Here is an 18,456-nt window from a genome sequence, read left to right as displayed (position 1 = left end):
TCAAATACATTAATATTTCTGCAGCAGAATGTTGGAAAATTAGATAGACCAATAAAGACTATGGTTAGGTTTACCAATTTCAGTTGGAATTAGCAACTATACTTGCAAAAAAAAAAGTTTCAGGGCTTTTTAGGTTTTAAACTACCAATAAAGATATATTAGGTCATCTTACCTAATTTTCATAAGAAGGATGGTATTTGAACTGGAGAACTCCTAGGCACTCAACCATTAGCAAAAAGGTGAAGAAGAAAAAAAAAATCTAACTTCAAAAGCCCAAATCTAATAGGAGCTCGTGATTAAGCAATGGCAAATATATATTACTGTGTAAATAAAAATACAAATCTTCCTCTACTTATGATGGGTTATATCCTGATAAATCCGCTGTAAATTGAAAGTATCATTATCTTGAAAATGCATTTAATATTCCTAACCTACTGAACATCGCAGCTTAGTCTAGCCTAAGTTATACGTGCTCAGAACACTTACATTAGGCTACAGTTGGACAAAATGGCACAAAGCCAATAACAAAGTATTGAAAATCTCATGTAATTTATTGAATATTATACTGAAAGTGAAAAACAGAATGGTTATATAGGGACAGAACAGTTTTAGAGGTGTATTGGTTGTTTACCCTTGTGACAGCATGGCTGACTGGGAGCTGTGAGTGGCTGCTTCTGCCCAGTATCATGAGAGTATTGTACAGCATATTGCTAGCCCAGGGAGGGAAAAAAATCAAAATTTCAAGTACAGTTTCTACTGAAGGAGTATCACTTTTGAACCATCATAATGTCAAAAAATCATAAAATTAACCATAAGTCTGGGACTGCCTGCACCAAGTATCTCCTTCAATGACAACCAGTGACCTTAGCCAAACAAAATACAGCAAGAAATACAGACTTAAACACTCTGCCAGAGGCACTTTATTACTAATATCCTTCCCTTTCCTATACTTACTCTACATATTTCTCTAAGAAGCTGGTTATCTAGCTTTCCTTAGGTAATTAATTAGATGCAAAACCGTAAGAAAAAATTCAAGGGAACAAAAGAATACAAGGGGGACCTTCTTCCCATCCCCTTTTCCAGTCTGTTGTTGCAGGTCTAGGGACTGGGAAACAGCACTCTGAAAGCATGGAGTCAAAAAGACAAATCTGGCACCAGTCCAGTTTACCGCATATTTATTGATAACCTACTGAGTACTATGCACTATAGAAGGTACTAGAAATGTAAACATAAAAAAACAAAGTCCTACCTTTTAGGTAGGAAGATATTTACAGTTCACTGGAGGTTATGGTAGATAGGGATGGACAGTAAATTACAATGCAGTGTGTTAGAAGTTTGAAAACTAAAAGCAGTACAACAGAAGGATTTGGGGACTCAGGAAAGGTTTCATTTAAAAAGTGACACCAGAGCAGAGTTCTGAAGAATAAGAAGTTTGTCAAACAACAGAGAAGTGGTAGTAAAAGTACTCCTACAAAAACACATGCATGAAAGCAAAAAAAAAAAAAAAAAAGGAAAACTTTCAGGGTAGCAAATATGTCCAAAATATCTAGCTATATCTAAACAGACTTAGACCCCAAATAAGCATATAGAAAATATTATAGTGTATCCAAAAAAGGGAAATTTTTTTCTCCTATATAACTTATTTTATATTTCCATATTATATAAGCTATGAGATGTTACCAAAAAACAAACACTATAAACCATTTTATTATTTCATAATGGAGCATACCTCCAAGTGATATGCCAAGAACAAGCTGTCAGAAAAACATAATAGGGAATTCTTTTTCCAGGTCATCCCTAAAGTACAGACAAAGTAAATAAATGAACAAGCCATATCAGCATGGCCTGTCATAGAGAGGAGTTTTAAGAATTTAAAATAAAAGATGCCAAACAGAAAAACTAAAGCAACAAGAAAAAATATACATAGTATTTAAATTGAAGATGGAAAGGTTCAATGAACAAAACCAAGGTAAAGGTTCTAATGTTAAAATCTGAAAACTCAGGGTGCCTGGGTGGCTCAGTTGGTTAAGCGACTGCCGTGGGCTCAAGTCATGATCTGGAGTCCCAGGGTGGATTCCCACATCAGGCTCCCTGCTCAGCCGGGAGTCTGCTTCTCCCTCTGACCCTGGCCCCTCTGGTGCTCTTCTCAAATAAATAAATAAAATCTTTAAAAATAAATAAAAAATAAAACCTGAAAACTCTAATGTCCATTCTTTCTTTTGAAAGACAGACTTTTTGTAACAGACACCAATTTTATAGCTCTTTCAAAATATCTAGTGAAAGTCACAACGTTAAGTATCACAGGTAGAAATTATCCTTAGTAAGGCAGAATGATCACCTGTATCCTTAACCTGAATGATTCCTATCACAACACTAGATCCCTTGATATCAATATTGTATGTAATTATATTCAAAAATTACAGTGCAACTCAAATTAACTCTGTAAAACTGCCCTACCTGGTACCCTGGTTTCTTTTGCTTCTTTGTATTACCAAATCCACCAGAGGTCTAGGTAACAAACAAAATCTTATTTAGTAGTATCTTTTCCTAAGACTGTATCACTATTTGCATAAACTGTCCTCACTGCCTATTCAAGAGTAAGCACATGGAAAGTTTGCTTTTAAATATGTAATAATAGAACAAATTTTATAGTTAAAAATTTCAACATAATTTAAAAATACTATTTATCACTGCTTTTAAGGAGCAAAAAACAAACTTATTTTTACTAGTCTATTAATGTCTACCCATTATTTCATATAGATGTGAAGCATGCCTCTCTACTTTTCTAGAGTATCAGAAAATCTTATGAAGCAAAATTTGTCACTGAACAGGGCAAAATTATAACTTCCCATGGGTTGTGAAAAATTCTCTAAGAGTCTTCTAAGATACAATTACCTTCAATAACATTATCTACCAAAGAGATAAGAACCAAAACAACTAGGTTAGAGGCACTTCTAATGAAATCTACTCATAAATCTGAAGTAATTATTTTCTTATGAACAAAGAGAAATTTCAGGTTATAACTAAGTTAAAGTATCTCTGAAAAACCAAAATAAATTAAACATCCAAATTATTAAGTAAAAATATAGGTAATTATTTCTCTTGAGGAGGAATACCATTCTGAGTTTTATTTTATCTTCAATATCAAGTACCTCTCAAACAAAGGGATATAAATACACTCTTACATTTTGCCCTAATTTTTCCGCCACATAAATTTACTTTAAAACGGAAGTATTACAGAAACTGAGAATTTTTTACAGGCTGTATTTGTTGCTTGGTTAAGCATACAGGCAATTCTCATTCCCCAAGAGTAACAGATTAGGTTACAGATATCTCTATACAGTATACTTAGAATAAAAGGGTTCTGCTTACGACAATTTATTTTTATTGATGCAACATTAATCAGGATGCAAAAAGTATGAAAGTTTCTCAAATCCTGTCTAAATTACGAAGTATGCACAGAAGTCACTGCAATTCAATGACCTTAGAAAAAAAATGAGAAAAGTACCTTTTTAAAATTAAATGAGACTCTTACAAAGTCAAGAAAGCGGAACAGTTTTGTCTTTTATTACATATATAGTTATTTTGCCTTTAGATTTATTATCACAAACTAAAGAGGAGTTCAACATACAAAGCCTACTAAAGATCCTGGTCCATTAAGCAGTATTTCAATGAAAATATCTGAATGAAGACATCTAATCATTTCAATGTAGACATTTTAACCATTTCAGTCCACTGTGATTCTGAATCAACCCTTTACTGGGATGAAGTTATCTTCCAAAATTGCCAAAAATATGTGTTCAGTGACGTTTAAGAAATAACTGCTGTCAAATATACTTATTCCCAAACAGTTCAACTTAAACCCAGTATGTAAATAGATATTTTGAAATTTCTCCCCAACACCCCATACTTATTTCCACTTATGTTATTTCAAAAGGCAAATCAAGTTACACTTAACGATTCTAGAGGTCTAGAAATTCCTAATACCAAGCATGACAGGAAATGTGTTCAACTTTGAACTCGAATAAATTCAAGTACAGCCTCCCTCGTGAACAGATTTTAACTCAGTACTTTCTACCATTTCTCCCAAGAACGTAAAAGTTGGTATCAATGTACTTAATTATTAGAATAGGTCCAGAAGATTAAGAAAGGAGTTAAGTAAGATTCTTTGACCAAAAGTTCTATGAAAATGAAACAATGTGTTGCATTCGGTCTCCTGGATGTTTGGAAAGTGAAGGCCTCTACTAGGATTCAAAGGAAATTGATGTTTAGGTTCCTTCAGAGGGTGGTAACCGTACGTAAGACTTTTGTGGTGGTTAATACCACATCCAAAGGGGCTGAAATAAACGCAAATTCTAAAACCTTGGAAGTGCTTTTATAAAAGAAAACTAGAATCCTCATTCGCTGAGGACTAACAGTTAACAAGAGTAAGAGGCTTTCTCTCCTAGATGGACAACAGCCTCAACTAAAAACTAGGAGGGCCTCCTTCAACCCCACTCATTTCTTCCGTAAAACTTTTAAGTCAGACCCAAGACAGCACAAGGTGGAGAGGCCCCGGCGGAAGTAGAAACCTAGGACTAGCAACTTCACAAACAGAAGCGTCTCGGGTTCCTCCGCCGCCCCAGGACTATCCCGTCTCAGTCTCTATCACTCCACGCAAGCTTCACCCTCCGGGTGCGGTGGCAGAAAAAGCATTACAGTTCCACTCCTCATTCCACCAACCATACCCTCTGGTATCCTAGGGCCTGGGGGCTCCTGAGGCCCGTTAGCCAGTCCCGTGTCCCCTCCACCCCATCTATTACACATACACATACACACACACACACACACACACACACACACACACACAGGTTGCAGGTGATGTGGGTGTACTGAGAAAATGTGAACAGCCAGAGACCGCGGCAGCTGCTGGGAACGCGGCAGCCCTGTCTAAAGCGGACCCGGGCTCCTCGGCCACCGCTGCTGCCGCCTTCCCTTCCTCCCCAGGAAGCAGCGCGGCGGCGGCGGCTCCTCCGCGCTGGCGGGAGCCCGGCGGAGCAGAGTCTAGAGGAAGCCTCAGCTCCCGCCGAAGGGACCAGGCCTAGGATCCAGGGCTGCCGCTGCAGCCACCCAAGTACAGCGACGCTTTACGTCCCGTCCACCACCCTCCCCATACACACCCCCTCCCTCCTCCACCGCCGCCACCCCCCCTCCCCGCCCGCTCCGCTCTCCCTCTCTCGATTGGAGACGAGACAAAAGCAACGGGAAGCGGCGGGCCAGGACGCTGCCCGCGGACCCCGGGCGCGGCCGGACCGGCCCCGAGGCATTCCCCAGCCTTGAGGGGGCCCCGAATCCGCCGCCCCCGCCGCGCGCCCCGCTGCCAGACTTCCGAAAATTTGCCAAAAACTCACCGCATGAATTTTCTTGTCCCGCGGATCCAAGATGGCGACGTATCCACCGCGGAGGCTGCTGGGAGCAAGACCTTTACCCTCTGACCCCCGCCGTGACCCCCGTCGTTCCGACTTCACTCAAGGCGGCGGCGGAAGGTGGGAGCGGCGATTGCGGACCGGACAGGGTTGGGGGTGGGTAGACCGCTTCCCGCGCGTTCAAGAAGAGATGGGGAGAGGCGCTTCACTCCCTCACCTTTTTCGCCGCGGCTTCCAGCATGTCTCCCACCAACTCACCGGGAGGCGCGTAGCCTCTTCGTAGCCGTTATAACGAGCAGGGCCTCTGCGGCCGCTACAGTTCTGGGGACGGGTTGCTCTGCACTGAGCACGGGCCCTGGGTCCGTCGCGGGCTGCGGGGTCCAGGGGCGGGGAATGGTGAGGTGGCGTCGGCCCGCCCTCCTTGGGGAAGCGGAGCGTGTTTGTGTTTGTGTTCGTGTCGGACACCACGCCCCTCCCATGTCCGCCTGGAAGGGCCCCCACACCCACCCCACCCCCGAGTCCCACCACCTGAAGCAAAACTGATCGCTGTCCCTTTTTCCTCCCTCAGCCCCCGCAACCTCCGGTGCTTGTGCACGCACTTCCAGGGACTGGCAGCACGTCACCATCATCTCCTGAGAAGTGAGTTCCCCTCTGCTGAAACCGTTGGTATTTTCTACTCACCACCCTTCCTTTTTTTTTTTTTTAAATTTGGTGGGAGGGAGCTTATTGGGGAGCAAGTTTTTAAAGCACTATCGAATGAGCTTGCGCTAGCCGAGTTAAATTTATAGCACTTTGTCTCGCTCCTACTCCCCAGTACCCACCTGAGCTTCAGTGACCAGCTGGGCTGTAAGCAAGACTCTGAAATTATGGTGGCTTTGGTGGAAACTTCAGGAGAGTGAAGTCTCTTTTGAAGAAAAACAATTGTCACTCAGAATTAAATTTATGTTCTTTGAAACAATCTTCATTCCTTTGTTCTCGATAAACGCTTTCCTTTTTGTTACTATTCGACATTTTTGGACTTAAAAAGAGTCTTTGCATGTGTAGTTTCATAAAGTGAATTGTTATTTTTTTCTATTTGAATGATAGAAGTTACGAATGTAAAGTACAAGCCATTTGGAGTAAATAAAATTTCTACTTCCTTGGTGGTTTCTTTTATACAATCACTTTTTCCTTCCAAATAAAACTCATTGTAATCCAATTTAAAATTTATGATTGAAGGGCAGAGGGCATCTGTCAGTCTTAAATAGCAAGAAAAATAAGCGTATTATAAAATGAAAGGTGACTTTGTTATGTTTACGGAATGCAAGGTAGTTTTACATATTACTAAATGCTGTGTGAATTAATTTAAACTCTGAATGGTGCTGATGTAGCCAGTAGAAAATATTTTGCCTGATTATTCATTTCATTAAACATTCTGCTTCACTGTTTTTTACTTCAGGAAAATTCAAGGAGGAACAACTCTCTCTTTATATCCTTTCCTCCCCTACCCCTAACAGTTCCTTCCTGCCTCTTCAGCATTCTCTTCTACTCTGTAACATGGTGTGTTAGAAGACTGAATATGCCTCTAAGTATTTGTAATCCAGCTTCATCCTGTTCTCACCCTTCTCATTGTTTCCTTTCTATTTCTGTCATGTACCAAGCTCTTTCCGGGCTGTAGCAGAGACTGTTAGTTGTCCCTAAAATTTCTCCATTTTTTTAATACTAATAGACATGGACACGTGACTGTCCAGAGTAAAGACTATTTTCCAGCCTCTCTGTAGCCATGTGGTAGTTCTGGCCAATGTGATATAAGTAGATATGTGGCACCCCTTTAATACCATCCTTAGAATACAGTTGGTGCACACCTTCAGTCCTTTGTTTCTTTTCCTCTTAATATCCTGCATCCTGGAATATGGATGTGATAGCCTGGAACTCTGTCAGTTTGGGCTCTAGGCAAAATCTTAAGCTGGTGGAAGCCTGGGTCCTTGAGCCCCTTGTGGAGCACCCATACCAGCCCTACACTCTACATTCAAATTTTGATATGAGGGAAAAGTAAACTTCTATCTTATTAAAGCCACTCTTTAGGGTCTCTTGTTCTCAATTGAATTTAATCTTAACTGGTACTCCATCTCAGGACCTTTGCACTTGCTATTTTTTTTTCTGCCTGGGATACGCTTTCTCTATGTCTATATGGCTAACTCATTCTCATCCTTCAGGTCTTAACTCAGAAATCATCTCTGACAGGCCTTCCCTGGCCACCATATTTAAAGTAGCTCCTTTTCCCATTTTTTAATAGCATTTGTAATTTATCATTATCTTTATTGTTTATTATATGACTCCTTTCATCCTACTAAAAATTTAAGTTACATGAGAGCAGGGACTACATTTGTTTTGCTCACTGCATTATTCTCCACACATAGTAGACGTTAGGTAAGTCATGTTAAATGAATGAGACAGTGAATAAACAAACCAATGAATGGATGAAGTAGATTCTTATCTAAGATTAGGTAATCTTTTTTTTTTTCTTTTTACATATCTTGAAAGGTTTCCTTTACAAAATGTGTAAAATCCAAGCTAGGAAGCAGCTAGGAAAAATAGTGCTAAACTAATGGAATATGTTAGCTTCCAATCCTGGATAATAAAGATGTATACTTTTTTCTGGGAAATTGATAAGACTATTACACGAAAAACAGCTTAATTGGTTAGGCATACTTGGCAAATCAGAAGAGTAGTCAGTATCACATCTGGGGCAGAAATTTCCACTATGTAGTGGTCTGATTTATTATGTAACTTACTGGACCTCAGATTCTTCATCTAAAATGTAGGTAAGAGGAGTGCCTGGGTGGCTTGGTTGGGCATCCAGTTCTTAATTTCGGCTCAGGTCATGATCTCAGGATTGTGAGAAATAGCCCTGTGTCAGGATCCATGCTCAGTGGGGAATCTACTTGAATTTCTCTCCCTCTGCCCCTCCTCCCACTCGCACACTCTCTCTCTCTCTCTCTCTCTCTAAAATAAATAAATCTTAAAAAAATAAAAAAATGTAGATAAAAATCTTAAGCTTTGAATGGTAATATAAAAGTTTAATAGTCTGACTTATGAGTGACATATGTGTTATACATTACTTTGGTCATCAGGTGTTATTTTAACAAGTGATTATGTCCTGGTAATACTGGCAAGGATTCAGAGAAACAGTGCTTCTTAAGTGTCTGAGAATATAAATCCCAACTCTTCAAGAGTGCAGTTCGACAATATGTATCAGAAGCCTGGAGCATGTGCATAGACCCTGAAATTCCTCTTCTAGAAGTGTATCATAAGGAAATAAGAATATATGTAACAATTTTATTTGCAAGAGTATTCATTATTGCATTGTTTATGAGGGTATTGGTTAAATAAGTTAAGCTACATACATACAATGGAACAGTATTCAGCCATTAAAAATGATGTGGAGGAAGGGCACCAGGCTGGCTCAATCCAGAGAGCATATGACTCTTGATCTCAGGGTCATGAGTTCGAACTCCACATTGGATATAGAGATTACTTAAATAAAACTTTGAAAAAATGTGGAGGAAATTTTATTGACATGCTATATTAAGTGTGAAGAGAAAATTTAAAATGTAGAGTTAACCCTTGAATAATTCAGTGGATCGGGTGCCTAACCTCCCTCCCCTACGTAGTCAAAAACTAATAGTGTACTATTGACTAGAAACCTTACTGATGATATAAACAGTTAACACGTATTTTGTATGTTATATGCTTTATGTATTGTATTATAACAAAGCAAGCTAGGGAAAAATATTAAAATCTTAAGGAAAATACATTTATGGTATTGTACTATATTTGATGAAAAAAATCTGTATAAGTGGACCCATGTAGTTCAAACCTGTGTTCTTCAAGGGTCAACTGTAATTCCAGTTTTGTAAAAAAGTCTCCCAAAGATCTAACATGATATGCACAAAGGGTTATTCAGCCTTGCAGAAGTATTTTTATTTATAGCTATTTTTATTTCATTATTTCTATTTAATAGTTTTTTAATTTCCATAGAATAAAAATTGTGTATAATACTAATTAAATGGCTACTTCTCTTTTTATAGAAACAAGTGGATAATTTGGGGCAATAGTACGACATACTCATTTGCCAAGCCTAATGTCTTTTATTCTTTCTTCTGCCCTATGCCCCACAAATAATTACCAGTTCTTGTGTATATTACCTTCTAATTAAAACATAGTAATAGCAGTAACAGATATAGCAGACACTTAAGATTCATTACATGCCAGGCACTGTTGTAAGCATTTTACCTATATTAACTCCTGAAATCCTTGCAACTACTTTATGTGCTAGAAACTGCTAAAATCTGTAGTACAAACTAAATTCTGTGTTAGATCAGAAAAAAAAAAAAGGACTGGTGTATCAGGGATAATCTCACCAAGTGGCTGTTTAAATTCCATGTTGAATGACTGGTTAGATGTGGATGAAAGGAAGGGACGTTTTCAGTGAGGGGAATAACATGAGCAAAGGCAGATTGTATTTCCTAAGGCCACCATACAAAATACCACAGACGGGTGTCTTAAACAACAAATTCATTTCCTCACAGTTGTGGAAGCTAGGAGTCTAAGACACAGTTGCTTTCTCCCCAAGGGCCTCTGTCCTTGGCTTATAGATGGTTCTGTTCATAAGCTTACATGGTATTCTCCCTGTATGTGAGTTTGTTTCCAGCTTTCCCCTTCTTATGAGAACACCAGTCATACTGGCTTAGGGCATACTCATATGACTTCATTTAACATTAATTATCTTTTTAAAGCTCCTATCTCCAAATACAATCACATTCTGAGGTAGTGCAAATTAGTATCTCATAAATTTTGGGGGAACACAACACAATTCGGGCCAGCTCAGAAACAAAAATGAGCATGGGCCAGGAACTAGAACCAGACTAAGATAAGCAGAAGGAGGCTAGTGGAATTTATGTAGAATAAGGTGGCAGATTTTGGAGTGTTTTAAAATGCAGAATGTAGAAATGTTGATAGTTGGTTTTTAATAAGTCACTGCTAATCAATCCATTCCCAAGGTTTGGTTAGCACCAAAAAGGAAAAAAAAAAATAAGGGCACCTGGGTGGTGCAGTCGGTTGGGCATCTGACTCTTGGTTTCAGCTCAGGTTGTGATCTCAGGGTCATAGGATCATGGAATCTAGCCCCACGCTGGGCTCCATGCTCAATGCAGAGTCTGCTTAGTTTCTCTCTCTGCCCCTCCACACTGTGTTTACAAGCAGGTGCGCACGCGCTGTCTCTCTCAAATTTTTTTTTAAGTCAAATCGAATCATTTGTAGTATATCTTTTATTATACCCACTTTTATCACCTAATACCACCACTGTCATCTTGCAAAGATAATTAAATGATCTATGAATCAAAAAAAATATCTATGAATCATCTCTAAATTAACATGATGTAGGGGTGCCTGGGTGGCTCAGTCAGTTAAGCATCTGCCTTTGGCTCAGGTCATGATTGATCCCAGGGTCCTGGGGTCTAACCTCGAGTTGGGCTCCCTCTTCAGCAGGGAACCTGCTTTTCTGTCTCCCTCTGCCTGCTGTTACCCCTGCTTGTGCTCTCCCACTTTCTCTCCCTCTCTGTCAAATAAAGAAAATCTTTTTAAAAATGTGATGTAATTTTTTCCCATTCAAATCACTTTTATACAATAGAAGTTTTTTCCCCCATCATGCAAAAAAATCAACAAAATACTTTTTATTTTGCTTACTCAACTACACCAACTGTTGAATGTTTAAATACTGTTTTTTTAATAATGCCAATTACTCTGTATGAATTATAAAGTATCTTTCACTTAAAGTAAAATAACTCCCCCAAAAGTTTCAAGATTCAGTGAATATATAATAGTAAGTCAATTTAAAACACATGTAATCAGCCAGTACATTTTTTCTGGCAATGAAAAATTAACTGAAATCTGTTTAAAAGAGAAACAGGGATTAAGTACTGAAATGATAGTGGGAGTGAAATTAATGTATATATATTACAATAGGTTGATGAAAGAATTATTTGTGCTTTTTAAATAGTGATGCATTTAGTGATAGTCATTCAAATGCTGAATGTTAACCTGTTTTGTAACTGAGGAACTTAAAGTGAAAATACATTCAGTATAAAAGAAAATGAAGATTATGAAGGCACTGAAAACAATAAAGATTATGAAATATATAGATCCCAGGAAAACCTTGGTCCTGGTAGAAGCAATCTCAACTGCCCCCTTCCCCCACTTCAACTGATTCCATCCTATTCAGGTCCTCTTGCTCTCAGGAACTATTTTATGTTTAATCTAAAATTTTTACATTGCTTTTTTGTTTTTGGATTTTATTTTTATCCCTGAAAACTGCCCACACTGCAAATTGTTCATGAATGAAATATAGAGCTTAGCAGATTTCTTTTTCTACAAAACTATGGTATAAACTTGCTCAATTTTCCATCTGATCACTAATAAATGTTATACCACGGAATTTGTAAAAGAAATCCCTCAAGGACTAAATGTGTAGAGCATGATGCAAAGTACAAGAAGTAAACAAAAAATGAGTATATAAACCTACATCTGGACCACCACAGTACTGAGTCCTGACAAAATCATAACATGGGAAAAATTTTTTTAGAGAGGTGTGGTTCAGGGGCACCTGGCCCCCTCAGTCAGCAGAGCATGTGATGCTTGATCTCCAGGTTGTAAGTTCAAGCCCCATGTTGGGTGTAGAGATTACTCAAAAAATTAAATTAAAAAAAAAACACAGTTCAGTCCTGAAAGGGTTAAGTAGAAACCTTAATATATTATTGTTTCTAACCATCCATCACACGTTACAGTGCTTGAAAACAAAAGTCTGGCACAAAAAATTATACACATTCAGTGTACATCAGAAACAGTAGTTTTTGAAATCAAAAGTAAGTAACTTGGTTAATAATTGAGAAACATATTGTTTCATAAAGGAAGTCCTTGTCAGTTACCTGGTTAAACATGAATAATTAATTTAGTTCTCAAAAACTGCATTGGAAATTATCTGTGGGTACCCATGATACCAGTTACATTTAAAGATTTATTTTAGAGCGAGAGAACGAGCAGGAGGGGCAGGGGTAGAGGGAGAGAGAATCTTAAGCAAACTGCTGAGCACAGACCCCAATGCCAGGCCTCATACCACGACCCTGAGATCATGACCTGAGCCAAAACCCAAAAGTCAGTTGCTCAACCGACTGGGCCACCCAGGCACCCCAAACCAGTTTCATTTAAACAAAATGGTTGTCACAAGTCTGTTCAGTAAAAGAAATAAATATTTCACTAATTAATACATACACCAGAATGCCTTAAGTTGCCAAGGTTTAGGAAAACTCAGCAACAAGTTAAATATACTTGTGTTCAACTCTGAAACCTTTCAAAATATGCAGGGCATAAAGCCTTTAGCTCACCTTCCCAGTCTGTGACAAATTCAGTAGAACTAATGAAAACTGTCATTGGATCATCAACTCGGCTTCTATGCATATTTTTTAAAATTGCATAAAATAATAAGAGCATAAGATCTAAAAATCTAAAAAAAAAAAATAGAACAGGGGTGCCTGGGTGACTCAGTCTGTTAAGAATCTACCTTTGGCTCAGGTCGTGATCTCAGGGTCCTGGGATCGAACCCCATGCCAGGCTCCTCACTCAGCGAGGAGTCTGCTGCTCCCTCTGCCCCTCCCCCTCGCTTGTGTGTTCTCCCTTTCTCAAATAAATAAATAAAATCTTTCAATAAAAAAAATTAGAACATACTGTACTTGAAGCATTCACCATTCTAAAATGAGTCATTGTGAGGGGTGCCTGGGTGGCTCAGTCAGTTAAGCGTCTGACTCTTGGTTAAGCATCGGACTCTTGGTTTCCACTCAGGTCATGGTCTCAGGGTCATGAGATAGAGCCCCATGTGGGGGCTCTGCACTCAGTGCAGGATCTCTCTGACCTTCTCCCATCCTCTCTGTCCCTCTCCCATGTATGCACACATGCACATGCATGCTCTCTCTCTCAGATCCTTAAAATGAGTCATTTTGATGATAAATGACCAGCATCTCTAATAATGCCATAATTTGGGGAGGGGGATATGTTCCATTGTACGTATTCTTTTTAAGATCACTTTTTAAGAGACTCTACTGTTTAGTTATAAAAACATTTTATTCTACTTGATAATCAAACTTAAGCATTTTGTGAAACCTCATTATGATGTCTACAGTGACTATCTCAAACACAAAAATATTTATCTTCAACCTGTTACCTATACATTTCATGCAATATTTGACACTTAAAAATACCAAAATGACAATGAAATTAAAGGAATTTGGACAGTACCTTAGGGTTTATTATATAAGAATTTCTCCTATAATTGTGTTTCCAAAGTTTTGCATTATTTTCATGGCACTTTCTGAACTCCATAGAATTTCTGTATCTTTGTAGAATTGTTTTCCAGATATAAACATAAAAGGATGCTTTTAACATGACCAGTTTTGAGGATAATAGAATAAATGCTTTCTCGTCTGAATATATTGTTCTGTTCTGACTTGGTATCCATTTATTGTTCATTATTCAAATGTGATTGGATCTCAGTTATGTGCCACACATGTGTTTTATTGTCATGTAATTCTCAAACTGTGTGATATAGGTATAATAGTATAATTTCCTCCATTTTCTTGTATGCCACTTATATATATAGCAGGTCTTCTCCAATTTAAATATGTGACCCATATTTTGTCCTTCAAATATCCTTATCCTTATATTGAATTACTATTTATTATTCATCACCTTTGGAATGGATCACAGCAATGTTAAAGCTGCTTAGTATTTTCACCCAAACATTAAAGATGTTATTACCCTCCCGTGCTTTTGTGGATCACTATCTGTAAAAATAGCCTAAAAGGAAAATCAAATAAGATAACCAGTGGGAAGAATATAAGATTTTAGAAACTAGAAAGTAGCTGCAACAAACTACTAAAATAGGAGGTCAGTATTGGCCTGATAATAATTATAGCTACCACTTAATTTGGCATCTACTAAACTGAAAGTGTCATAATTACATTATTTCACTAAGCTGCATAACATGAGATAGGTAGTATTCACACTGTACAGATGAGGAAATGGAGGCTCTAAGAAAGTTTGCCTTCAATTATACAGATTATTTCCACCTTCACAGGCTTCACAGCCTGTTCTCTCTTTTTAAAAAGATGTAGTTTATAATATTGTGTATTTTATATATATACATATATGTATATGTATGTATATATATATAAATATATAATAAATATATACATATAATATAATAAATAAATATATATGTTTTTTGGCGGGGAAAGAGCCCATAGATTTCATAAGATTCTCTAAGTGCTCCCTAGTGAAAAAGTCTTAACCACTAAAATGCACTGTTGGGCAGGCACCTAGGTGACTCAGTCATTTGAGCCTCCAACTCTTGATTGCAGCTCTGACTCTTGATCTCTTGAGATCAAGACCCACATTGGGCTCCACACTGAGCCAGATAGATAGATAGATAGATAGATAGATAGATAGATAGATAGATAGATGATAGATAAATAGATGATTGATAGATACATAGATAGATAGATGATAGATAAAACCACTTATAAACTAAAGTCGGACTTTAAAAAAAAAACCTGACTGTGGGTTCAGTGCATTTATTATGAGAAAGAAACTCTTAAGATATCTTGGGGCGCCTGGGTGGCTCAGATGGTTAAGCGTCTGCCTTCGGCTCAGGTCATGATCCCAGGGTCCTGGGATCGAGTCCCGCATCGGGCTCCCTGCTCCTTGGGAGCCTGCTTCTCCCTCTGCTTCTCTCTCTCTCTCTCTCTCTCTCCCCCTCTCTCTCTCTCTCTCCCTCTGTCTCTCATGAATAAATAAATAAAATCTTTAAAAAAAATAAAAGACGCTTCTTTTTTAAAAAAAAAGATCTTGGCTGAATCAGTCAAATGAATAAATATGGAGAACCGACATAGATAATTAAAATTCTGGTTCAACTAACAATTATTGAGTTCCTATTATGCACCAGCCATACAGATTATATAGTACAGTTGCTCAATCTTGAATAATATAGGAACACCATATAAGAATTTTTGTGTATTCCCAATATGATAAATTATTTTTATTATAAAGCTATCCTAATATGTGCTATGTGAACATAGAAAACTTGGTGTAACTCTGTGCTGATAGCTCTTTTTTAACTATTAAACCAGAAATAATAGTTATTAAACTAAAATATTTGAAATTAAGAACATTAATTTTAATGTAACAAAGAAAAAAAACAATATTGTTTTGCTGAGCCTAAATCATCATTGGAAGTCATTAGAAATTAATACAGTACATATTTGTTTTAATTTGGAATATCTATATTATTATATGATAATTCAAGTTTCCCACCAGTTTTCTCTGTTAAAATTTTTTTAAAAATCTTTGTTCCAGAACCAAGCAGTCTCAATATTTGACCTTTACCTGGCATGTATGCATCATTCATTTGTTTGTTTTTATTCTTTATTATATCCCAGGGCAATTTGAGTTATAAATAACTCAGTTATAAACACAGAAACCTGGCATTCAAATCATGTGAAAGTATGTATTTATATAATGGTCTTCCCTGTGATCCAAAGTATAGTTATATTTTGAAGTTATTTTTGAAATGAGATTTCAAAACTAAAGGTTTTTGATGAGAAATCACAAGTATTCAAAAATATATTACTGAATCACTGGAGATTTGAGAAGCAAAGGTTAAGAGCTTGGGGTTTTAGAATAGTTCGGAGCTGGAATTTTATCCAACTATATAACTACTCTATATGAAGTAGCTAGAACTTCTAATCAGTCAATTAAGGTGTTTTTAAAAGACTGCTTGGGACAGGGGGTGCCTGGCTTGGTCAGTTGGTGGAGCATGCAACTCTTGATCTCCAGGTTGTGAGTTTGCCCACGTTGGTTGGAGATATTACTTAAAAATAAATAAAATAAAAGACTGCCTAGAATAGAGGCGTACACCATATGTCATAAAACACTTGTATTTCATCAGTGTAAGTAAGTTTAGTTCCTATTAGCTTCTAGATTTTAAAAGTTGTGCTATCTGCTAAACCTTTGACTGGTGATAGTGGTGATCTTGGAAAAATATTATCTCCATACCTTCTCTTTTCCTTTTAATGAAACAGCCTACAATTAGCAAATCAGTCTTCATAACCCACATAAATGGGCATAGAACAGTTAAATGGTAAAACCCAGAGAAACAGCCAATTAGTCACTTACAAGTTCAGCAGCTGCTACTGAGGAGATATTTGTTAGTGTAACATAAAAAGAAATCATAACACAAGACTTCTAAATAGGAGGGAAGACCTTTTCTGGTAGCCTCATCCCAAAAGCTAGTTTTTCCTGCTAAAAGCCAAGGAATCTTTTTTCTCTTTTTCTTTTTCTTTTCTTTCTTTCTTTCTTTCTTTCTTTCTTTCTTTCTTTCTTTCTTTCTTTCTTTCTTTCTTTCTTTCTTTCTTTCTCTTTCTTCTTTCTTTCTTTCTTTCTTTCTTTCTTTCTTTCTTTCTTTCTTTCTTTCTTTCTTTCTTTCTTTCTTTCAACTCTTACTATAGTCGCAGAGGAAGGAGAAAGCCTCTATTTTGAATGAACCAACAGTAGACATACTTATTATACTTCTTTAAGTTGAAGAACTTGCGTAGATCTATGTAGTTCCTTGTGGACACAAAAATTACAAAGAGGAAAAAGGGAGGGAGGGAGGATCCAAACTGGGTTCCTCAGACTATTTTCATGAGATACTGGTAAGTACTCTGTGAAAAAAAGGATCCCACTGTAAATTAAGCATAGGGAATGTTGAGTTAAACCAAGTAAATGAAGTTTCATTATTGCAACATTTGCTGGAATTTTTAATATGCTAATACATGTGTCTCAAAGTGCCTTAGTTGATTTTAAGGCTTAATGCCTCACAAAACCATCAACTACATTTAAGAAAATACTTGCACGGCTTGAATTTTGGGATTCCTGTAGACAGAGATTGAGGATTCTCTACCATCAACTTTGTTATAAGGAACTGACATGGGATGTGAACTGGATATCACTGTTGTTTTGAAAAGGACCAAATAAGAACTATTTCTCTTACCACTTAAGTCTAAGGTTTACCAATATATATTAAACAAGGACCGGCTGACATTTAATATCACAACAATACTATAGTTATAGCTGAATATTTTTATAGATCCATTACAACAATGTTCCACATTGCAAGTTAAAATCACTTTTAAAAAAAACCATGGCATTAACTGGGTGTCACAACCAGCCCTACCACTACCACCACCACTACCACTCCTATCCACTCTTAGTCAAAAAACAAGAAAAGAGAGAGAGATAAAAAGGAGAGCTGTTGGAGAAAGCAATATTTATGGACAAGCTGTTCCCAATATGTAGTTGGCATGAAGAGTGCTTGAAGAGAGTCACTTCTAAAGATTGGATTTCTAAAACAGGGGGAGATACATACCTTTTCTCTTAGCCACAGGACTTGCTCATCTCCTAGAGTGCAGGAGGAGAAAAAGGATTTGAACAATGATAGACTGAGAGGCAACCAGGACAGCAGGGAAGTAGCCCTATGCCCATCATTTAATGTGGCAAGAATAATAAAGTTACCTATGTGTGGTGAGAATCCCAGGAAAGGCTTGAGCCATTCTGTCAGTATGAGGGCTGACTACAGCAAGAGGGAACCATTGCAACAAGAAGAATGAAAGCGGTCCAGTAAGCTGGAACACAACTTTTGGACACTGTCACATAGAAGTTATCAATATCCAGTTAATGAAGATTGCATTCTTACCCAGTCAAGTAAGGAAACATTTGCCCTTTTCTCTTTCAAGTAAGGAAGACTTTGCCCTTTCCTTTGTCCCTTCTCTTTGCCATAAACAAGGGCACTATATCTAGAAGAGGGAGGAAAAACAGGTGTCTGAGATCCAGATATTCCCCCACTCCCTCCAAAGTCACTAGACCTTTACCTGTATTGGGGTTGGTGGGTAGGTAGAAGAAGGGGAGATGAGTTTCGAATTGAGCT

General features: G+C 37.7%; 1 protein-coding gene and 1 long non-coding RNA gene across 8 annotated transcripts in view; one reads left to right on the top strand and one right to left on the bottom strand.

Annotated features, from left to right (window-relative positions):
- CNOT2 (CCR4-NOT transcription complex subunit 2) overlaps positions 1 to 5,493 on the bottom strand; it is a 117,217-nt gene extending 111,724 nt beyond the window's left edge. For 3 of the 5 annotated variants that reach the window (XM_028110827.2, XM_088025268.1, XM_028110826.2), the window contains exon 1: positions 5,391 to 5,493. Coding sequence is in view for 1 of the 5 variants with exons in the window: in XM_028110825.1 (XP_027966626.1) it covers positions 5,391 to 5,395 (5 nt within the window). In the remaining 4 variants the exon portion in view is untranslated. The remainder of the gene's footprint in view (positions 1 to 5,390) is intronic. The other 2 variants (XM_028110829.2, XM_028110825.1) reach the window with 2 other exon arrangements.
- Positions 5,254 to 6,446, top strand: LOC148163788 (uncharacterized). Of its 3 annotated transcripts, none has more exons than XR_015768727.1 (3): positions 5,254 to 5,525; positions 5,974 to 6,044; positions 6,220 to 6,446. It is a non-coding gene; the product is annotated as an uncharacterized LOC148163788 (long non-coding RNA). The 3 variants fall into 3 exon arrangements; XR_015768728.1 differs by having other exon boundaries at positions 5,254 to 5,561; XR_015768726.1 differs by having other exon boundaries at positions 5,254 to 5,561; positions 5,974 to 6,071.
- Positions 6,447 to 18,456: the final 12,010 nt, after the last annotated feature.

The sequence above is a fragment of the Eumetopias jubatus genome, unplaced genomic scaffold (assembly GCF_037043125.1).
Source record: "Eumetopias jubatus isolate StellerSeaLion01/CBP00866 unplaced genomic scaffold, mEumJub1_p1.0 scaffold_8, whole genome shotgun sequence".
Lineage (NCBI taxonomy): Eukaryota > Metazoa > Chordata > Mammalia > Carnivora > Otariidae > Eumetopias > Eumetopias jubatus.
Note: the sequence above shows the minus strand (reverse complement) of the source record. Positions and strands in the feature narration are given on the sequence as shown.